This window comes from Carassius gibelio, chromosome A22 (assembly GCF_023724105.1).
Source record: "Carassius gibelio isolate Cgi1373 ecotype wild population from Czech Republic chromosome A22, carGib1.2-hapl.c, whole genome shotgun sequence".
NCBI classification, from domain to species: Eukaryota; Metazoa; Chordata; class Actinopteri; order Cypriniformes; family Cyprinidae; genus Carassius; species Carassius gibelio.
In genome coordinates, this window is record NC_068392.1 from 10,503,363 (window position 1) to 10,528,245 (window position 24,883).

The 24,883-nt window shown below is 38.7% G+C and overlaps 1 protein-coding gene across 7 annotated transcripts in view; it reads right to left on the reverse strand.

Moving 5' to 3' along the window:
* The window catches only part of LOC127943066 (CUGBP Elav-like family member 5), a 182,262-nt gene that overhangs the window by 72,499 nt on the left and 84,880 nt on the right, over positions 1-24,883 (reverse strand). For all 7 annotated transcript variants that reach the window (XM_052539197.1, XM_052539196.1, XM_052539195.1 and 4 more), the window contains exon 3: positions 9,203-9,251. In XM_052539197.1, coding sequence (XP_052395157.1) covers positions 9,203-9,251 — 49 coding nt within the window. The remainder of the gene's footprint in view (positions 1-9,202; positions 9,252-24,883) is intronic.

Consider the following 24,883-nt stretch of genomic DNA (forward strand, 5'->3'; position numbering starts at 1 on the left):
CAAGAGTTTTACACACTGGTCTGTTATTGTGGCGACATTTCCTCATCCCTAAACGTTACGCTGAATGAAACAAACTGTGATTGGTTGTTTGACATGCCGGTCAAACAGCCTCATGGGAGGGCCTTGGGCAATGAAAGCTGCATGTGGCCGTAAGCATTGATTCTTCAACCGATCACATATGCTAAGTCCTTTCCAAGACTGAGATCCCTGGTACCTTTTTATGCCAGTGCATCTCTGTTATTAGTCATGAGCTCACATCAGAGAAGCTAATCTGAAGTGAAAAGCCATTACCAATCAGCCTTCCCTGCCATCAAGTGCCCTTTGAAGTTCATGCTCTCCAGACAGATTGGTTCAGGTGTCAGGTCAGAGTTCCTGTAGCCAAAGGTAACTGCAAGCATTTGAAGCCTTATTCCAATACCTTCATGTTCTTCCCTGTCCCATCATGTTTATTAGAAGGAGAACGAGCTTAGTTCTGGGACAAGATGTTTCTTCAAGATTTTGAGAGACCTTGATATCGGAACAATTAAAAACACATTAGCTTGGATTAGACGATGTTTTAAATCACAAAGTGAACCTTATGCAACTTTTGTCTTTTGAAATGTCAAAAAAATAGAATAATATAAATGGACAATAAGCTTCTGAACTTAAGCTTGTATAGGCACTGATTAGCATTAACACTTTATTGCTGTTACTTAATGTTTCATGTTATGGACATATCTTTTTATGCTTTGCAAATGTGAAATGATGGCTTTCTGTTATGCACTGAACATTAAAATGTTATCAAGTCACTGAAATAGGAACTATCAGAAAATAATAATAATGATAGTGATATGGATTTGGAGTATATCTGTATAATTTTCAGCTACTGTTGCATAAAAAAGTATTAATGAAATACATACGAATATGAATGTAATTATAATACAAAGAATTTATAAATGAATAATAAAACATAAAATAATAATAGCTGTTGTAAATGTATTTAATTAATTGATTGATTGAAAAATTAAGAATTTATAGAATTTAGTAATTATACTAAATTATATCATAATGATATTATTATTCATATAATTTAAATGTATTAATAAATAAATGAATAAATAAAAGTTTGTATGCACTGTTAGTGAATAAATTATTTAAAAACCTCATTAATTATTGTGGTAATAATAATTTGCACATATATATTTTTTTTATTAAATATAAAATTAAAACATACATGTTATATATAGAGAAATTAGTCTTTTGATACAAATTAATATTAAAAAGATAAAAAAACTAATAAAAAAAATCTGTTGCTAAAAAAACACATGCCTTTAAATGCCATATTACAACAAAATAGAACCATAGAACCATAGACAAAAAAAAGAGTATAATAAAAATAGGATACTTAAAATAATTATATATATATATATATATATATATATATATATATATATATATATATATATATATATATATATATATATATGTATGTATCATTTTGTTTATTTATTTATTTATTTTTTCAATGAAAATACTGGCAGAACAAGTAATAAATCTGAATTGCTGGCCCAACCGTATCAACGATAAAAATCCTAATTGTTGAGCACTAGTAAGTGTGACAAACTCTCTTCACAGCATGCCAGTATGAGAAAATCCACAGGTACATAACGCGAGAGCACAGTTATCGATGCTAATGTGCTGGACGTTTTGTTCACGCTTCACAGCAAAGGTTACAGATCTTCTAACTGCGAGGCTTTTACAACCAACTAGTGAGCACTTCTTTCTCCATTACCTGCACTCTCATTTGCCTTGCCTGGCGGGGTAATCAGCAGCCCATGCCGGACAACATGACACGCACACACACACATACTCAGACTCACACACACACGGTTCTAGCGAGCAGGCGTTGTTTAAAGGCTTTTTGCTCTGCCTTCTGAAACAGCATGGGCTCTCTTTAATGGTGCATGAGAGTCCCCGCCGTACCCATGTGTATCTGCCAAGGTCTGGTGTCTGTCTGCTGCTGGGGTATTTTAGGAGGTGTGGTGAGCATCATAAATAATGTACCTGTAAATGATACGCGTCTGGTCTAGCTGACAAATAGAGCAAAAAGGAGTGGGGGGAAAGCTATTTGAAAGGGCAAACACCATCAAGACATTTTCGCCCTTTAGGAAGAAGAATTGCGCTGAATTTTGTATTTGCGGCACAAAGCTGCACAGAACCGCGGCGAGCATCTTTTCTCTAGTAGTCATGAATCACATTATAGCAGCGAACCGGTGCCAATTTCAGAAATGATGGGGGATGAACTAACAAATTACATATATATACATATATATGTATATTAGTGCTGGGCAACGATAATTATTTTCTTAATCGCGATTAATCACATTGTTATGCATAAAATTAATAATGCATTCAAAAGTAGTGTATTGTGCACTTTTTTCATTTAAAAGTACTGCTATATGAACAAAAGTGCAATAACATTTGGTTCGCACACACTTTAAACAATTATTTAAATTGTTTATTTTCTTATTTAAACAAATAAGGTGCTTTTTCACAGCAGTATTCCTTTTTACATAGTAGCAATTAAAATATTTATTGTAAATCTTAACTTAATGCAATTAAATTAACAAATAATTTAGCAGTCCCTGGCTCGGTTGAAAGAGGTGGGCAAGAGCGCAGTTCAGTTAGGGGAATCTAGTTAGGGGAAGTCGTGGCCAAGTGGTTAGAGATTTTGACTCCTAACCATTGGGTTGTGGGTTCGAATCTTGGGCCGGCAATACCGTGACTTAGGTGCCCTTGAGCAAGGCACAAACCCCCAACTGCTCCCCGGACGCCACAGAATAAATGATGCCCACTGCTCCAGGTGTGTGTGTGTGTGTGTGTGTTCACTGCTGTGTGTGTGCACTTAAATGCAGAGCACGAATTCTGAATATAGGTCAACATACTTGGCTGAATGTCACGTCACTTTTTATTCACTTTTAGTTTCTTTACATTGTGACATCAATCCAAGGTGCAAGAAAATAGAGTTGAAAATAGTGTACAAATTCAAGGCAAATACAGAAAAAATAAACAGGGGTTTTAAATGCAACACGCCGACTAAATCTGAATTCTGACTCGTATTATGTCTAAGGATGGCTGTGCTGTAATCCATCCCTGGATTTTGCATGTAATATTCATCAGGCTGAGTATGCTCACTTGCCTAGGAAAAGGTATATTCAGGCCTGCCAAAAAGTGTGTCTGCGTGTGTGATGTAAGACTCGCAAGCAGTGTGTAAGGATGAGCTGTGTCTCAAAGCAGTTCTGTCCTAATCTCCTCCCATCTGCTAAAGGAGCTGCTCTCCCCACACAGCGCCCGGCTCTGGCCCGCCCCATCTGGACTTTTCGGACACTCCAACGCACTACCCTGTACTGTGTGGACACTGCAGTACTTCTGTTTGTGTTTGTCGGCATTACTGTGTCTGTTATATTGTTTTATAAAGAACATTTCTCAATTTTATGAGGGTGTCTAGGTCAGGTTTTACCTACGTTGTGGGGATCAAATACACCCACAATGATCTTAAAACTTACATGGGGCAAAGCTGAGAAATTGTTAAATAAACATTATAAATATACCTTAATGACAATAAAAAAGCAGAAAGGTTTGAATAATTTTGAATTGTATATACAATTAACTACATATTGATAATATTACAATATTGCAAATCTCATTTATTTATACATATTTCAAAATAATAATAATATAAGACTATTTGTGTGTGTATATATATTTACACACACACGCACACACACACACACACACACACACACACACACACACACACATATATCTAATAAATAATATATTGCAATTAAACTAATAATTTCATTCTGGCAGATAAAACATTGACTAGACGTTATTGTTTATTACAACAGAACATTATTTTCTTCTAAATTAAGAGCACTATATGAAATATTTAACAATTTAATAATGTATCTATCAAAAAAAAAAAAAACGAATAATAAGTCCTCATATGGAAGCCAAGTAAACATGCATGCATGTATATCTGTGTGTGTGTGTGTGTGTGTGTGTGTGTGTGTGTGTGTGTGTGTGTGTGCGTGTGTGTGTGTGTGTAAAGTGGATCCCCAAATCTATCTTGCCCTTCATGTGTAAGAAGGTGAAACTGACCGTTTTTTTATTTTTTTATTTTTTTGTGGCATGCTTTTGACATTTAAGATGAAATATGTCCTCATGTGTCCTAAATATGCCAGACGTATTGTGTGCGTGCATGAGTGTGTGTGGCGCTGGAGAACATGATAGCTTTAATGAGATGGCCACATATGAAGGACTGTCATTAGTGTTGAGAGAGGCAGCAGCCTGGTGATTGCAGTGATTTGGCCTCGCTTTTTTTTGGCCTGTCTGACCAATCAGAACACCTCAAGAGCTCGCTTCAGATCCCATGCAATCAACCACCACATTGGCCCACTTAGCAACCGCCGCCCGATAACACTGAGTATACATGTAAGAACAATGTTCTCAAGCAATCATATGCAACAGATGCTTCATATGATGATAAGTAATCATGACAGAATCTTCTTTTTTTTCCACACGGATGGGTGAACTGTCGCTTTAAACAACCTAGAAGCAATACCAGTGATTCTATGTAGTGTTAATGGTTGGTGTGAAAAGAGAAAACACAAATAGCAACATCCACGCTATTCAGTCTGACTTGTGTTTTCCAAACTCTTTAGTCTGAGATAGAGGAAAACAAGTTCCATCAACCTATCTTCATTCTTCCCGCTTGATCCAGGCAGATAAACCATTATAAGAATGGCAGGCTGAAACCCTGTCACCTCTTTGTCCATGCCTTTCTCTAAGGAAAAAGCAAGAAGAGTTTGTTTCTCAAGGTGATTGTAGCAGTGATAAGGGAGCAGTTCTTATTAGGGGTGACAGCAAAGGGGCTGTGGTGGCATTACTGACTGGATAACCTTGTGCCTGCTCGCCCTTCTGCGCCAGGCTCCTCTGCCTTGCCTCGGCGGGGACACAATCTGCTGGTTGGAATTACCTCGCAGCTGGAGGAAAACTAAACATGATTTCTGACCTTTACTTCTTGTGTTCAACAGTAACCTTTGGTGGTCCGCGTGCACAGGCGGGCTGAAATGAATTTCCGACCATCGCGCGTGCGATTAAGTGCATGTTGAGACAGAGTATGACGAGAAAATCAGCAGTTGAAAGATGTTCCTTGAGGTGCCCGTCCTCTTTCTGGGAACCTGCCGGCTTGAAATGTTAATTGAAGTCAAATTGCTTCTACAATGTTTGGAAACCTTAAGATACAAAGTACCTTGTTTCTGATCCCCCAAATGTAGACGCTAAAGCTAATGCTAACTAAAAATACAGATTATAATTTATTAAGTTATAAATATGGATATTTTTCTACATAAATGCCTTTATTTCCCCAACGGAGCTGTGTGGAGCATTTTTTATGATGGATGGATGGATGGATGAATGCATTTTTTGGGCTTCAAAATCTCAACAACCATTCACTGCCGTTATAAAGCTTGAAGAGCCAGAACTCAGATTGTATTCGTCTGAAAGAAGAAAGTCATACACACCTCTAGAATGGCTTGAGGGTGAGTAAATCTTTGGGTCATTTCCATGTTTGGGTGAAAACTATATATTTACAGAGCACATGCCATTACTGTATCCATCTTGAGCTACTTTATTTCTGCTGTGCCAAATGTAGCTGTTACTGCTACTGCAAACATTGATACTCTGATAGAAATGCTATGTGAATATATCTTGAAGCTAACCTTTATTCTTAGTCCAGGTGTATAGATGACTCATAGAATACTCACAGCTATGTGGATGGGGTTTTAAACATGCAACGTAGCCAATGTTTGTGTGTGAAGATGATTAGCATATATTTGTCAGAAATATGAACCAGCAAACTGTAATTGAAAGAAGTAATCTGGAACCCTTTTTTCTCTTTTCTGAGAAAAAGCTATAATTACTTCTGCCGTTATTGTCCTTTTGTGCTTATTACAATCTTATTCCACCAACAACTTCTTTTAGCATGCAAGCTAGCACACATGTGCATGTTGAAAGAGAGGTCCTTCCGATGAACTCATTATTCCGCAGAGCTCACCCCACTCATTGACACACTCCACATCTACCCCTGACTGACACATTCGAGCAAATTTATGCAATCATGCCCACTATCCCTCAGACTGAAGATAATGCAGGCATGGTGAAGTGCAGCTAAATCTTAACCACGAGTGGAACCTAGCAGTTAGTCAAGGTGCTGAGGGGAAAATTGACCTGTTCCATTTTATTTGAGAGGTTGAGCATGTGCATGTTTTTCCATATGTGTTGAAGCACAAGACTGTGGCAAAATGTTCATTTGACATTGAATTGGAATTTAATTCCAAATGTAAGGCAGGATTCTAAATATGTCAGTTATATGCACAAGAACATGCACAGAATACATGTGATTAAGGGGAAATGGAGGATTACCCGCACGTATCAAAAACTTTTTCCATGAACTGAGTTTTGGAAAATCCATATACTGTACTGACTGGCCTATGTGGAGTAATTATATGTTATTTCTAGGCTAGGAGGGAAAATTAAGACATGAAACCCATCAATGAGATGATCCCATTAAAAAAAAGGCAAAATGGTTGGTGTAGGGGTATCTACTCAAATGGGTGGGACTATGGGGGGTAGAAGATCAAAGTGACTAAAGCTAATTTATCCTGTGTTAGGGCTCAAATGCCTCTGAGAGGCATTGAACAGCCCTTCAAAAAGCAATAGCAGCCACCTTTATATCCAGCCTGTGCCAGTCATCAGGCCTGCATGTGAAGCAAAATCAATCTGTTTCATATCAGAGATACCAGGGGAGAGGGAGAGCGAGTGTGTATGTGAGCGTACAATCTGTCCCCAAAGCTCTTTTTAATGACACATGCTGCATAACAGAGCAAGGATAGAAAAGTGTTCAATAAGGCAAACATGCTGTTATCTGGAGATGAGGACTAATATAAAAAGGCTCAGATGGTACAGAGGGAGTTGTCAATCAAACCCACTTTAATTTCTATTTTCAAACTCCCTTCCTTTTCTGCTCAGCATGGACACACTTGCTTGGGCAGAAGTCCTTTAAATTTTTGCTAACAATACAGCCTTAGTACAAGAACCACCCAAACAGCAAGGCATGAAATATTAGCTCATGGCCAAAAGCATGTGGTTTGCATTGGTTATAACCACTCAAGACATCCTCATAAAATCAAAAATACTCACTTTTATCAGGCAGTACACTGTTCTTTTAATGATAACCCACAATATTATTTTAACTAGGCAGCATGTCAAGTAACCCATCCAGGGGATTCCTTCTAAACCATACAGATTGTATTGATTTATAAAAAAAAATAAAAACATCTAGAAGAACAATTTAATCACATTAGCTCTATAGCCTTAATAACCACTGAGAGAAAGCCCTTGTGGGGAAGGTTCCATGAGGTTTAGAAGGTCTTTCCTTTGTTTTTCTTTGAACAGGTGTGGTGACCTTTCAACCACTTAATGAGATTATGAGCATAATTAGAACTGGAGCCACTGAGGGTCCCAAAAGTCAACCCACTTGAACCCGAGGGAATAACCAGTGTCCATCCGGGTGCCACCTCGAATTAGAGAAAGTAACATAATTAAGTTCTAACGCATGGATCCTCCTCTACCTTAGGGACTAGAGGCCATGAAGAAAAAGGCAGCATTGGTGCATATAGCTACAGTAGCAAGCACTGCCTAAAGCAGTAGCAAGTCTTCAAAGCAGGACCCTCTAGGATTGGCCTAGGGTTGGGAAAGAAATCCCTGGCAACCATTAAAGTCACAATGGTGTTGGATTGGTCCTGGGGTGCTACTCTGAACTGTTCATTTAGGATGATGTGCAACTATTGGGCCTGACCTAAGCACATTCTCCATCTCCAGCATGGCCACTGAGAGGAAGACAATAAGGGACCCAAGGAAACCCAGTGGGTGTCTAGGGAGCGCTAAGACTGGCCACTCACAGGGAAGTCCAAAGACAGCAAAGTGCCAGAGTCAATACGAGCACACACCTCTTTAATGGCAAAATCGATGGGGTTTTATGATGCATCAATCTCCTCTACAAAGGCCTGCTTGTCTACTGCTGGGATGGACCATTTGGATGTGGGACTTTGACATTTAACATTTTCCAAAAATTGCAAGTGAAAACTTTTTGAGAATTTGTTGACCCATGCCTGATGATTTACGTCATTCCCTTAAATATTCTTTTGTCTGCAACTCTATTTTCAGAGGGCCGCTGCCTTGCAGATTTTAGTTCCAAATCGAATCAAGCACACCTAATTTTTTACTAATCCTGAAGGGATTGTTCTGCTGTGTTTGATTAGGGCTTGAACTAAAATCTGCGGGAGAGTGGTCCCACAGGTGAAGAGTTGTCAATGCATGGTTTAGACCATCAGAATAAGAATAAAAAACGTTCAAGTTCAGTAAATCCTCCACCACAGGATGTTTGTGTGAGTTATAGATGGATCTATTTACAGTAAACAGCAGATCACATGCTAGAGACCCAGAGTTAAGGGTCTTGGCAAGTGTCCTGCAATATAATTGATTGTTAGGCAAGTTGTGCATCCTTGGCCAACCTTTCTTTACCTTCCCCCCAACATCTATCCCTATGGCATTTACACCTTTTGTTTACAATATGCCCCTTTATTTGACCATACATCGAGTTGGGGGTCTGGGGCTCAGGGCTCCCATTTCAATATCTAAGCTAATTACTTTTTAATTTACGGTGTGTCGGTAATGGGTTTGGCAGGGGGAGCAAGGTTAGATAGGCAGCAGAAGCCACTTCCCTTCCGTTTACTAGCACTACGGCCTCCTTAATTAAACTAAATAATCTGGGCATCCATCAGATAGATGGAGAGAGAGCCAGAGAAAGAGAATTGTAAAGATAGGAAGGTAGGTGAGTAAAGGCCCTGCTGAAAAGACCCCATGCAAAGTTTTCGACCAACACGATCCTTTTGGAACTAATAAAAGTCTAAATGCCTGGTGGGTTCATCAGTACACAAAGATCTCATATTGGGGACCAGCATCCAAAACACAACACAACACAACATTGGTGGGCAGATTTGCTGATATATTCAGCAGGGAGAAAGGTGAGTAAAGTTCATGAACGTTCATACAAAAGATACATCAAGAAAAAAAATAAAAGAACAAGACAACCTACCTCCACGGCTCTCGCTGTCAGCTGGCTTCACCTGGATGGGGCGAGTCATCTAGAAGAAGAAAAACAGTACAGAAAAGACAAGGGGTTAGTTCAGGCACAGGCAACCACTGTCACCACAATAAGACAACAACCTCAAACTATTGAGCCCATGTCCGTCACAAAACTTACTAAGTTTTGATCAAATACAAATATCTACATGTCGGTTTGCAGGGTACATGGCATCCCTTAAACATACAAAATACAAGAGTGGTGAATTGTACCATCAACTTCAGTTTACCTGCGCACTGTTTCTATTTCTGACATGCTACTTCAGGTACAACTCTTGTTTTCTCTGTCTGAAATAGAAGCATTTACAAATATACTGTGTTTGCACTGAGTACCATTTTATTTAAGCATTCAATCAGTGCCAAGGCCTATGGGGACATGGGCAGGTTTCTAACTGTACCTCCAGACAAAACCCTAAAGGCGCCCCTGATTTCTATTACCTGGTCTCTTGTCAGGTAAATTAGTTCACTCAGAAACCATATTGCTAATAATATGTCCAGCTACAGTAAGTGCAGCTCTCTTCTAGTTCCATAGGTAAAAACTTAAATCTCTAAAACCTTTGGCCAAAATTACACTTCCATGAGCAGGAATCTAAAATGACAGTCATAAAATTAGCTTCTTTAGTTTAAAGTACATCTGCCCTTAAAAAAAATCTATGGCCTAATCAGCAAGCCTTTTTGTGTTAACTTGGTTCCAGTCTCTAGTGATGGTGGCAATGAGGAAGTGAAATGCAACAACAATTAAAGTGGAGGCAGTCGTGCGACCACGCGAGAGAGAGAGAGAGAAAGAGAGAGAGATCAATGAAGCCCTATTGATCCCTGCCCCTTAGGCTGTGGAGAGTGTCTGGCAAGGAGGGATTCTGTGGGTAGAAGGCTCACGGTAATCTACTAAAGCCTGATAAGAATGGCATTTGTTGGATTAGATGCCTCTGTCATCACAGTTTTTGTGCTCTGTATTTCGCTCAACAATTTTTCCCCATTCTCGACTGGTTCTTATTCTACGAACTTGAGCAAAACACAAAAGAAATACATCTATTTTTTGTTTGTTTGTTTTTCTTCTTTTGCCCATCGTTCAAGGATTCAAACGGATTTTGCTGCAGGATCATGCTCAAACGGTTTTTCTATTCTCCCATTTATTCCTACCTGAGGATGTAATGTAGAAAGAAATGTTGTAAATGTGGACTATTGGAGCATTACAGCAACTTTATGAGGTGACTAATATTTGATGTCCTTTCCATTAGGGTTTGTGATAATATTCGTAAATGCTGATTAAAATAGAGCTTTAAACATATGTTTTCATTAAAGTGTACTTTCTTTAATTGTTGGAAAACAGGACAGATTCTGTATTAAAGGCCTATTTTACCCTATGACATCCATTCCCATGCATTGTAATCCAATGGGAGCTTTATATCGATCCAAAACAAACTGCTAATAGCAACACAGCAGGCCCAGTTTGCATGAAAAAGGGCCAAGAGCTGTGCCAAGATTTGTGACGAGATTACCCAAATTTTGCGAAGTGCCCTTTGCAGGCTCCCCAACCATCTGTAACCTGAAATTAAGCCTTTTGGAAATCTGCAGCAACTTTCATCTCGTGCCGATGCCAACTCAAGGGCCAGAGAAACGTTTGAGAGACGACAGGATCAACATTTTCTCTTTCTCCTCAACATATTTTCTTTTACTGTCCAATTGTGTCTGTGGGTGGGGGTGATTAAACTGAAAAAAAGGTCAGTTTTAAAGACAGGCCAGTCCCATAAAAGCATGACTTGTTCAAGGAGAAACACCATAATGGGATTTTAAAACGCCTTAATAACATGCTGATATATGAGGAAGAGGGCCAGGCCAGATTCATTAAGTGTTAAATGTATCCATTTTCACCTTGAGGAACTGAATAACCTTCCTCTGAGAAATTATTCCATAAATGTATCCATCGTAAATAATGACTAGGGTCTTTGTGCGAAGGGGAAAAAGGCAAAAGATGTAATTCTTCTGAAGGTCGGAGTTCAGTAGCTTTGTCTTACACTTCGGTTAAAGGAAAAGTTCAAAAATAAATAAAATTGTCTATTTGAAATACATTAACACACTACGATGGTGCTGCACTGCAAGTGTTTTCTCCATTGCAATCAACAGACATTCTCAAGCATAAAGACACGAACAATCCAGTAGACGTAATTGTGAGATATAACCATTCCAAACAAATCATCTAACAAACACAAACAGTGGCCCACATTAGACAAAACAGATGTTTTTAAAGATGCATTGCAATATGCATGCAACTCTGTAGATGCAATGACTGGTAATAAAGGAGATTCTGTTTTGTAAGTGAATGCATTTAGAACTACCTCATATCTGTAAACGCCATCAGTAAGATGTTTTTCTAGCACATTGGACTTCCGTGTATGGTTTATGGATTCACCTTTCTAACTAGTCACTGTCCTGGTCATAAAATGCTGGTGTAATGGTCCATTTGTTTTCCTAAGAGCAATGTGTTTCTCCCTTGTACATTTAGTATTGATGGAACTCAGTTTGTTGCATTTTTCTCACCTCTAATGGGATGGCATACACTTCAGGTACACACATTTAAACAGACACACAAGCACACACACATGCATGCACACACACACACAAAGAATACTTTAATGTCATAGGTATAAATTATCAAGCTGTCAAATAAAATAAATATAATATATTATAATATAATATAATTAATCCAAAATAAAACTTTAACTTGAACATGAAAACTGAAAATATGAAAATATGAAAATAAAAATCTAATTCAAACTATTAATTCATACTATAATATTTAACTTTTATTTATTTTTGTTTATTTTCATTTAAAAAAAAACAAAAAAAAACGTGGAATTTTTTTTATTTTTTAGTTAAATTTGTCCTCTGCTCAGCTTCCTAACTATTTGAGACAACATTTATTTCTGTCCAAGTATAAATAAATAAATAAGATTACAAAATCAAGGATTTTTTTAAATCACATTTGGACTATGGATATGCATCACTTCAGCAAACAATTTCATAAAGTGGTGGGGACATAATCGACAAAGGCCATCCTATCCAAAAATGCCCTCTACGCTGTAAACACGCTCTTTTCACACACATTTACATGCACCAGAAACAAAACGACCGGCAGCTGACAAACTCGTGCTGTCGACAGGAAAAGCATTCATTTAGCTTCGGTCCTGAGAGAGTTTTCTGCACCTCTCTGCTGCTTTTGTGCCTTTATTGCCCAAGTGTTCTTTACTCTTAAGATAAAAACAATGAGTTCGCCTTATGCTGCATGCCTTGCAAAACAATAACAACAACAACAACACTTGTTCTAATTGTGATAGATTCGAGAAGGTTTCCACACTCGGAATGCTTAATGCACCGAGGTCCAAGACAAAAACAGAGGGATGGAGGGGGCTGTAGAGGATAGAAGGCCAAGAAGAACTGCCTGCAACTGCCAGATAAGATTGCTTCTCAGTTGAGTGGCATTTCCAGAGCCGTGACTCCACCCTAGTGCTCCCTCACATATCCTGATAGACTTGTGCTGGTGGAAACGCACACTTATACGTTTCCCACCCGCAGCAAAAGCACCGGCATCCCTGTGTTTGCCAATCTGTTTTTTAAACTCGGCGGAACAATTCAAATCCCCACGTCCCAACAGGAGTGTGTCAGTTGCATCTCGTTCGGGATGATGCACGCGCTCCTCCGGTCCCCAGCAATCCCGACCGGGCGCGTTCAGGAATGCATTCTTCGGGATTTCTGATGTAGCTACGGGACCAACCGTCTCTTTGTCCTTGTCATCTGTTTCTTCAAGCACACAATACTCGATAATCATGTTGTTTGCCGTGCTGCCGTCTTTCAAAAGGGGGAGCTATCAAACAGGGTAAACAAAATACAGTGGGGGATATGAAACAGCCATTCTCCTGAGAGACAGTCTGTTCTCCTGTAGCGATGTTTGATTAGGCACCGCTGTGCTGGGGTAGATAGAAATTCAGAACAAGCTGCTCCGAGAAAATTGGGACTGTGCCTTGTTGCTTCCGCCTATGATGAATGTGAAATGATTCCCATATTTGTTTTACGCCGTTCTGTCATAAACTGCGTGCAGGACAAACATCAACATGGATCAAATGTATGGTTTGCTGTGGTTTTACAAACTGTGAATGAGAAAAATATTTTTTTTTTCCATAGCAGCCAAACAAGGATGTTTATAGTACACTATTTTTTTTTCCAGGTCAGTGGTGTCCTGAGAATCCTTGCAATTTCATGTTCAAAAGGCGTTTCACACCACATCACTTTTTTCATTCACATGCATTATTAAAATGGTTCACATCTTATAACAGTTTGGTGCTGTGGCTGAAAAAAAAAATGTATTGAACCCAAACTTTACATATAGCTGACAAAAAGCTGCTGTGAATAATTTTTGGAAAAAATCTATATTTTTGTTAACTCAAATAAAAATTATAGCTTGCAAAAAATGGAACTAAATGCTTCATATTTTCTCTAAAAGACCCTAACACGATAATAGACGATGCTAATATCTGACTAATTAATTTAAAACAACAACTATAAACAATTATTAAACAACAAATAGATAAATAAAAAAATATAGCAACCCTGCTGTGAACCAGCGTGTCTGATTAAGAGTCGGGTGTCTTATGCGCGCGTGAGTGTGTGAGTGTGTGTGTGTGTGTGTGAGGGAGAGAGTTTGGCTGGAGTTTAACAATGAGATAACAGCCTATTCCCTGATCATTATTTAGCATTAGCAGGCCATCACAGCCCCTTCTCCTCTATTATTCCTAATAGTGAAATAAACACCTTTTGATTGGAGCGTCCCAGCTGCGATAATTAATATTTCCAATTATTGATTTGAAAGTGCGCTGTGTGGTAACAGCCTTGGGCTTCGGAACAACTAATAAATCTACAATACCGGAAGGTGAGAGCGGAAGAGATAGGAATGGTGAGAGGGAGAGTAATTCTTCCATCTCCAGCAGTTAGTCTGCTACTAACACAAAGCTACAAAGTAAGAGCTGTAATATAGCATACAAATAATATTGGCTACTTTTATGAAGCATTTAGAAGCTTGATAGGCCGATTGCTCATTCGATTTAGTTATATGGAAAAGAGCGGTTAAGATATCCTTCAAAACAATTTTGTTTTATTCCTCCACAGAAATAGTTTCAAACAGCACAAGGGTAAATAAAAGACAAAATATGCATTTTCGTCATAAACTACTCCTTTAAAATGGAAGTCATTCTTCCTCCGAGTCTCTCAGAGGAAGAAAATGAGACAGAAAATGGATGAGGGAGAACGAGGTGAAGTAGTATCTGCCAGCATTTGTGCGTGAGAGGTATTCTGCTCCCAGCACTTCTGTAGAAGCCCTGATAAGAGTATCGACTGCAGTGACCTGTCAATCGCAAGCATCTGAAGTCGAAACTCCAATAGCTTCTCTCCGATTCGCACAATCCTGGAGGTCGGATGTAGCTCCAGTACTTCGACCACTGACACCACACTTTCTGAGCAATCTGGAATGTCTACAGCGCTCTGAAAATGTCTAACACTGTGGTCCAGCTAGCGTCGAGTTATCTCAAGCCACATCAAGCGTGAACTTTCAGTCTGACGTCCCTCAAAAGGTCAGTGGTCTAGATTAAATCTTTTCCACCTTAACGTTCCTCTGCCTCCTTAGTTTGCGCCACAAGAAGTAGCTGCTGACCTTTCACAGCACCACGACCAGGATCCCACTGAAGACCATCAGAAACAACGGTTCCTGGAGCGAACCTAGTTTTAACACAGGTTTACCTAGAAGTGGATGAAAGGTCTGGACTGAAAAACTCAACAAGAACATAACATTTTTTTTTAATAAAATAACATAAAAAGGCTGTAATCCTACAAATGCTCAAAAGCCAGTCACCGGAGTGTCAAAGTGAGATAAAGACAGAAAGGTAGTGCACAAGAGAGATTCCCTGACTTCACAGCAGCCGTGGTCTTTTATCAGGGGAAGGGCATCTTTCCCAGACATCTCAGGTAAAGGCGTTTGCAGCTCAAAGACAGTCATCACTTTCTGGAAAGAGACGTGGGGTTTGTTGGAGGAAGAAAATCTCCGTCAACAAATTCCTAAGAAGTACCTTGATGTTTGTTTTGATCTCTTTTCATTCTCAATTTTGTTTCCGACCCTGTTTTGTAGAACCTATCTGAAGAGCAATTGGTGCCGTTTCATGTCAAAATGCTGGCAATCATGTTAAGCTACTCTTATGCCTTCAAAGTTTCATAATGACAGCTTTAAAAACAGGGGATGACAAACGAAACACTTCCAAATAATGCTTCTGAATACAATAGCTGGAAAAGCTAACCCTCTGATGATTAGGCCACGCCTTCTCATTAATTATTAATTACCCTAAATAATATTGATCTAATATACGCACATCTAAGGAAAGCACAGGAGATTGTTTTTTTGTTTGTTTGTTTTGTCATCTGTTATATATATTATATTTTCTTGTGATCTCGATCTAACAAAAGGTTTTGTTGTCCAGATGTTAAGTGATCTCAACATAAACGATTTTCTTGAGATCTGGACATAAAAGACTATTTTGAGTTCTTGACTTTATTTTCTTGTGATCTCAACAAAACAAGCTGATTTTCTAGAAAAAAACTAAAACATAAGATTGTTTATTGAGCTCTTGACTTAAATTTCTTGTAATCTTTTGATAACATTTGTTATTTTCTCCTGTTTTTGCTTTGTTCTGGGATATTGCCACATCAAAAGTTTTATCAAGACCTTGCCTTATTTTTCTATTTCAGATTAACAAGATTGCTTTATCCCGATTTGCTTTTGTTTCATGACATCTCAGCAAAACAAAAGTTGTTTTCTTGAGATCCTGCCTCAACTTTTATGTCGGAATGGAAAAAGGTCGAGATCTAGCGTAAATTGTTTTCTTGAGATACTGACCTACATTTCTTGAGATCTCCACCTAAATGTCTCATGATCTTGACATAACAAAAGTCTTTTTTTCAAGATCTCAACTGGACTTTGATGATCTTCACATAAAAGCTATTTTCTTGATTTCTTGTTTTTAATTGGCTAGAAAATATGAGAGGATCATGAGAAAACAATAAAAACAAATAATAATATATGACCTTGTAGGACTTCAAAACACCTCCAAAGACAGTCACTCAATATCTGTTTCTAACTTGAAAGAATTTAGTCCTCAATATCCCAATAAACCACTCATAATTAAAAACTGTGTGCGTTCATTGCCTTCAATCACGTAAAACATGTGCATACAGTATCAGTAACTTCTTAACAAAAATTTGAAGTATTTCATTTGCGCATTCAAATACTTTTGCTTTGTTTATCATGGCTAAATCCATTTTGAAAAAAACATGTCAGGCCAGATTAAATAAAGTATCATAAATATGCAAAACTACACACTGGTCACCTTAGCATTTTGATTGCCAGATCTCTTTAGGATGTGTTAATACAGTATCCACTGGGGTTGATGGTTTTGAGCTCTGTGTATGCTTTGCCCTGCCGTGGTGGAACAAGGGGGAAGCTCCCCTTGCTATCACTGCCACTGCAGGATTGTTACAGTTTACAGGGAACTCCTCTAACCAATGGGAGGCCAGCACCGCTTCCCGGTCAGTGACCCATAATTTCCAGAATACCAATGCCAAGTTTACGTTTCTTTAATGGGTTACAGACCTCCGGTGAGCCAACGCCTTCTCAGCGCTATGATAGCATATTAGCAATTCACCACAGCTTGTAGTGTTATTATTATTATTTTTACCTTTTTAAGCCACCTTACACCCTTCCATGCCACATCTAACCTGTTTCAACCTCGTGGTCCTAAAGGGATGACAACGGCAGAACTGAAAGGAACGAGGCAGAGGAGAGAGGGAGGCAGTGATGCAAGTCGACCAAGTGTCAGGTGTGGACAGAAGAAAAAAGCCGGGGGGAACAACTAGGAGATGGGAGAATAGACAGATGGAAAGGGGAAGAGAGAAAGACCTGAAGCCAGAAGTGGCATTTGCTCAAAGTCATTCACCTATCTGCCATGAAAGATGATGCAATAATGGTAATGTGCCCGCCTGCAGCAGTTCTCAACTGGTGGGTGGCAACTCAAAAATGGGTCGCTGGTCTCTTCTGGCAGGGTTTGGACAGTATGAAAAGAATGAAAAAAAAACTATGCTAAATGCAAATAGTAAATTGCATTTAACCAAATAATCTTGCTAAATAAATAGGTTTAAAATTGAGGACTTTTATTGTTGACCTCAAAGGCTGTGTCCAATTAAACCAGTCTTATTTTTCAACCCATTGTCCATTTCTTGATCTAAATCGCTGTTGCCTTGACCATCGATAGTGAAACAACAGATCTTTGTGTGTTCAGTGTTTTACAGACGAGGCTATGTGGCATTGTGAGTGTGTTTGTACAGACTAGAACTCAACGAGGATCCAGCATGCTTAGTCCATCTGTCTACAGTTGCAGTCCAAGTCAACTCCAATAACAACTCCACTCTGGCATAGATAAAGAGTATACGATTTAAATAAGACCCTCATTATCTGCTTCTATTACCAATCCAATCAGACAGACACAGATGACTAAATAAATAAATAAATAACAATTTAGGGCTTGTATTCATTTGATCACTAATGTATAGTACATCCACAAATGTTTTTTTTTTTTTTTGTAAATGGTGAAAAAAAAAAAAATTAAAATAAGTTTGTTACATAAATAAAACGAAATATATAATCTATCAAGTCTGTTTTTCCTTATTTGAAAGTAACTTATTTATGTGTATATTTGTATATGTGTGTGCCTGTTTGTACATATACATACACACACACATCAACTGCATTTGCTTTCAGCTTTGTCAGTTTTTCGGTTACAAGAACTGTTTTATTAGAACCAGAAATGAAATGAAAACCGCCTTCTTTTTTTAGCTTTCACTGTTTTGTTGAATAATAAAGAGTTATTAAACTGGATGAACTTTTGTGCCTACATTTTGTGTTATCTTATCTATAAATACATACAGTAACAGAACATTTTTATTGCAAAATATGTGCTTTAAAACAATAAATACAGAAAAAAGAATTACATATGTTACAACCCCAGAAACACGTTAAATTCAGCAAAACAAGCCACAAGCTAAATTCCTTCTTATGCCATAAATAGATTTAAATCCTTCATGAAACAACTTCCCCGCATCCTCCTGTACATCGAGTATACAAACAAGCCAAATAAAACACACGCAGCAGTTTAGACCTTGAACTAGCGTGACCTCGGTGCTGACAGGCAGATGAACTCCAGCATTTTCCATATCCTGCCCCGGAGGACTCCAACTACGTGAAAACACAGTGCAGTTATTGAGAAAACATGATGTAAGTGTCTGTCCATCTCAGAGTACATCTATTTTGCTTTTAATAGAAGGGTACATGAGTTTACAAGCGATTGACAAGATGCTCATAGCGTTTTAATCTCTAAATTGCAATGAAAAGGCAATAATTAAACCTTTTTAAAGAATATTTGTACACCCAAGGGAAGTGGGTTGATTTTTCCTCTCTCGAATTCCTTCCTTTCTTTAAGCTGTATCCCACTGAGAGACAAGGCCCTTCCATAAACATTTCCATAATCATTTCCGCCACCTGTGTCCATCCCACCACGCTGACAGATGCTTGCTTCCCGTCATCCTATGCGTACAACCATCCAGGGACATTTATTTTGCCCCGGTATTAATTCAACAGGGAGCATCGCATTTAAAGGTGTCAACGTTGATGTCCGTGACGCTGGGAGAAATACGGCAAGACCGAATGAAAGAGAGATGAAGCGACTCCCTCGAATGCCCTGCACTCTGCGTGAACTCTGGCCTTCTGGCACGAGGAGGTTTGCTTTCTTTAATAATGCATTCATTTTTTACAAATTCACGCACTCTTCATATTCCATTTGTAAAGCTATGGAAACCTGCTAAATCATGCAGCATTTACATTTGAGGAAATCAACCCTCTGCTAGGCTTCTAGTTAATGCTTGAGCAATCTTAAACATGCACATAGCGCTTGATATTTTAACCCACCGCCTGTGAAGGCCTGTTTACACATGCTAGTAATTCACATAGACCAACTCAAATGTGACAGATGATGTATCCATCTTGGTGTTAAGACGTTAAGTGCAAAAAAAATGTCTTCTTCTGAAACTCCGCGTGGGCTGCACTCCACTGGAAACATGACCGAAGAGAATTATGGGAAAAGGTGCGGGGGGGTTCAAGCGAAAGGTAGGACGAGCTAAAAAAGAGACCAAAGAAAAGTGATTTAGCCTCCTAGTTCATCTTCATCTGTGTCTTGTCCCAAAGACCTGGTTCATGAAATAAGTCCTGCTGAAAATCAATTCAGGGCCCGAGACTTATAAAGGTGACCCATTCAGAACAGGTGGCTTTTGTGGAGTGCTAAACTCCAGGCTTGTACCGTTAAAACCAAGCTAAGAAGAATTAATGGGGGGCATTGATTAGGTAGAGCACAACTTAGGATTCACTAAGCAGGGAGTCATTTTATTGGGGTAACTGTGGCGTGTCACAGATGCCCATTTTTGCCAATTCTGTGCTCGGAGACCATTAAGAAACCACTGAAATGGAGGAAAATAAAAATGATTTTTAAATAAAGTTAATGTCTTTTCCTCCCTCGCTCTCAACAACCCATTTTTTTTCAAGTGTAGTTAGGGTTCTGTACAAGCATTCACAGATACTGCCTCACTATTTTTTTCAATTATTGTATCCTTTTTGTTAAATTTCTATTATTTAGACTAAAAAGTGCATAAAAACAAGAACTGAGGTGTTTCGCTAAAGTGGGCGGTTCTTGGCTAGAAAAAGATGCAACAAAGCCAGATTTATGCGATAGTCCTGTGATGTGATTGCTATATGTCTGGCCAGATTCAGAATGGAATCTGAAAAGATGGTTGTGATTTTATAATTAGAAAAATTAGAGCTAATTTCAAAATTTTAAATCACTTTTTTTTATGTGTCAAAATATTCATAAAATGCCACAAAAAGTTGTTAGATCTAGTCTTTTAAAAAGAAAATGTTTATATTTTTTCTAACTTCCTCCATCATTTTTTGTCACCTCAAGCTTCTCATTTCTCAAGTATTTTTTTCCACCTTGTTTAAAATAAATCAATAAAAAGTCCAAGGTACTGCAGACGAATCAACAACACATGTGGCCAGGGGGCATGTGGTCCAACATATTCTTACCATGAACACTTGACATCGCAATTGTGTGTGTGTGTGTGTGTGCTCTTGTTTTTGTGACATATCAGGACACAACTCTGTATAATGACATGGGTATGACACAGGTATTACAAGGAGAGGGTGACTTATGAGGACATAACCCATGTCCCCATTTTTCAAAATGCTTATAAATCATACAGAATGGCCTTTTTTGAGAAAGTAAAAATGCACAAAGTTTCCTGTGAGGGTTAGGGTTAAGTGTAGGGTTGGTGTAGGGCCATAGAAGAGTGATTTTCCATGCATAATAAAGTGTCAAAACAAAAACAAAAACGTGAGGCATGGACAAGAATGAGTAATTGCCTACAGGGGCCAATTTCAATATTTTGTGTCATTTGTACTTCCACACTAGTACGTCATGCGTTCAAGTGAGTGCCCCTTATAGTGTGAGTCACAGGGATTAGGCATCTCACCACATATAAACAGTTAAGATTATTCAAATTGGGATCAGACTTAGCGGCTTTAACATGGTCATGTTTTCAAGTTAGGCCAGGATGAGTTTTCAGCGGATTTGCAGCATTTTACTGACACCGGCAGGTAATCTAATGACGACTTATCAGGATTACGCTGCTGTGCGTATGGCAACACCTTCACCTGTTCTTTATCCTTTAGCTGTTTAAAACTGTGGTTTCTCAACTTGTGGGTCGTGAAAAATATCCGCAGGTCTGTTCTGATAGGGTTGTGGACAACCGGTAAAAACAATGCTAAATACAACAACAATGCTAAACTAGTCATTTAGCAAAATAAAAAAGTTTTTCAGCTTTCAAAAGACAGGATAAAATACTTCTTGTATCTTTAGTATTGGTGTCGACAACTAAAGTTGTGTATCCAATCAAATGGATTTTGGCGCTAATTTATTTCTCATTTAGGAAAAGGAAACCAGATTAGCAAGATGCTAACACAGAAGTTTGGCGCTAATTCATTTCTCACTTAGGAAAAGGAAGTCAAATTAGAAAGATGCTAACACAGATAGATTGCGTGACTTGTAATTCTCAAACACCTGACAAGGTAAAAGAAAATAAATACTGATGGTAAAATTATGGGCAATACCAATAAACAGATCATCTTTAATGAATAAAGGGAAAATATTGAAAATTAATACTATTTAGTTTTTCAATTTATAGTAAAATTCTAGCTGATGCCAATAATCATTGAATTAACATCCAATATCAAAAGTATGTTCTATTTTGTCTATAATAAACTAAATTAAATATTACTTTAAAATGTAATAAGTAAACATAAACAACACAACATTACTGTGTGAAAAATGTATTTTGAGATTTTGTTTTTTAAAGATTACATTTAACAGTGTAACTAAATTATTTGTATTTTTAAAGATTTTAAGTGAGTGATAGATGAAGGCAAAAGGCAGACAGTGATGCATTTAAAGGAAAAAATCTCTCTATTTGCCGATAATTGATATGGTTGAGACACATTGTATTACATGAAATACGGGTTCCAACAATGCCAAACTCTTTCTGTGTTAGAACACCACTTGTAAGAGCAAAACCGGTTGAGGATTGCTGGTTTAAACAACCTAGACAGCCACCATCAGCTTTGCAATCCTGAATTACAAAATACAAAAAGAAAAAAGAAAAAAGAAAAAAGAATGAAATAAATAAACATGACAAGCGGACACTTAACCGCAGACTCCCAGGCGGAAACCTGATGAGGCCCACACCCCGGCGAAACTTCAACAAATGCTAAGTGACACGCTTAAGTGGGTTCAGGTTGTGCAACCAGAATAATTCACTAAAAATACAAATGAGGTCACACAACGGCTGCAGAGAAGAGAGAACCAATAACAATTCGCCCATTCAAATAAGCCTCGGGATGGAGGGTCTCCTCGGGTTCCCAGGTGCCGCACAGCGGTATTGACTGGCATACAGTCATCGAGCAGACACGTAAATGCCCTGCATAGACATCATGAATTCCCCTCATTGAGAATCAATATCAAATAACCCCACTGTTCACTGGCAATTATGGTCAGTATCCAACATCTCGGGCCTCTTTATTTTCCATCTCAATCATTAAATGTGACCTTCAGGCCACTTTATGGCTTCATTCTCCAGGTGGAGATGGAGACACGGGGAGCAGGCTTTTGGGGGATTCAGCTGGGGCCACAAGGGAGGTTGCAGGGGCATCTTCTATGACAGATCAATTATGGCTGTACCTCTGGGCTTTGGGCCAGCTCCTCTTCCAAGGCCACTAATCGAATCCCAAAGTCACCAATGACATTACTGACTGGACAGGTTAGCCTCAGGTTCTAGAGGTCTCAAGTCACAATCCTGGTCTTGTCATGCAGTGACCGCTTGACCTATTCCTACTAGGGACAGGTAACCATCGTTTCACCGGCTGCATCATGATAGCACGGACATACACGTCCTGTTAACCTCCACGCTCACTCATAATTGTCCTTGCCATTGATTTCATGGTGCTACTGATTGCTTCTTGCTCTGAAGCAACCCAAGATTATAGATACGCTAGGTGGATGGAATATCAAATAAATGATATTTGGGAGGTCTTGCTGCAGAGATTTCTCTTCATCATGGTTTGACAAGGTAAGGGAGCAACTTCAATATTTCTGTATCACAGCTTCTCAGCTCCCAGAGTCAGGATGGATTATTCCAGAATAGCACTCTCGGGAATAACAATTGGGAGAAATCCACAATTTTAGCTAGACCGATCGCCTCACAGGGAGAGTTGCATAATTATCTAGTATTTGGCGTACCTAGTCTGCGATTAGTAATGTAAAGTGTGCACCCACACCAAATTAAAGAAAGACTGTTGTGACTGTTAATACTTCACAAATGAAAGAGAGCTACAAATTCTCATTTAGAAAGAAGCCATCTAACGAGATGTTAGCTGGATGAAGAATCGTGACAGCTAAATTACAAAACAGCCTTCCGCTATTCCAATTCTACATCCCTGATGATCTATTATCTCTGAGGTTTTTACCACACTGTCTCAGTTTCGCACCCAACACAAAACATCTCTCTAATTCAGTATGGTGGGTTGCTGCCCGGGTGCCTAGCACAGGCAGTGACAGCCCTTTTAAATTCTCCATTACCAATTAGACTTATTCCTTATGGTGGAGAAAGGGTTGGGGGGAGGAGGTTGCAAGAGGAAAAAAGGAAGAGAAAATGTGGCGACAATGAGCACTTGTTTGACAGGGCTGATGTGGTGATGGAAATGTGGTAATTTGGAGTAATTCGGCAGTGTGTCGATGCTAGCCAAGCCTGCCTGTCCGTCCGCCAGAATAAATGGGGTCAGCCGTGTGTGATCGGCAACTTTCATTTATATGTAAATGACCCCGTCACCGTAAAGCTGGCATGCAGCCGCACAAACACACACACACACACACATATACTCAAACAGCACGTTAGCTACCACCCAGCCTGCCATAGCTCTCTGCGCTACTCTTGTTAAGAATAAATATACCTCATATACAGTATAGTCAGTATGTCACACGATACTTTCGCATATCTTTCATATTCATCAATGCTAAGCTACAAGAAAAAAAAAATCAGAAGCTTGTCAATGTCAATGCCTTTAGCTTAGCATTCTTTCTTGCATATTTGACATGACATGTTTCTCAAAGTTTACTTGAGTTTTCTGAAAGTTTAGTTAAGTTTACAATACATTTTGCTGAAAGTACTATATAATCATGTGTTGTTCCCGGACATTCTGAAGTTAAAGCTCCAATATGGAGGAATTTTGTAATAAAATTTCTGAAAATAACTCGCACAGTGTGATAAATTTTCTTCCAGCTGTGTACTTACAATATCTCAAAAGTCTCCAAAGATTTTTTATTTCAGAGAAGTTCCGATTTTAAATAACTGGCCGTCCCGGAAAAGAAATGTCGCCTTTCAGTGAAGCAATGTCCGCTCTATACTTTTTTTCCGGTGTAGACCATGTGATGTTCCACCACACCGGAATATCACATGGTCAAATGCAGAAGTGGTGGTTATGTTATAGCCGCACGTATGGTTTGGTTGTCGTTGTTATGGATCACGATTACTCTTTGGCGAGTATTGAAGTGCCAGTAAAACGTAAGAATCCATATTCGGATACACGCAGACTGTGTGACAAACAGAGGAATAAAACCAGGATAAATATCGGCCAGGTGTTTACGAGATGGAGAGAGCTGCGCGAAAATCTTGGACTTGACAGAGACTCTGCTCTCGTGAGTGTATTGATAGACAGGAAAGCAAATCAATTATTTATTTTGTTATTGTACAAGTAACGCAATAGTTACAGTAAAGATGGTCCAGGTCTCATCTGGATTTGATAATTCCAGTGAGGATGTATCTGTGTTTCCCTGCAACACATGCAACTGTCAATAATAGCACTTATAAACAAAGTTAAATTGCTCTTTGT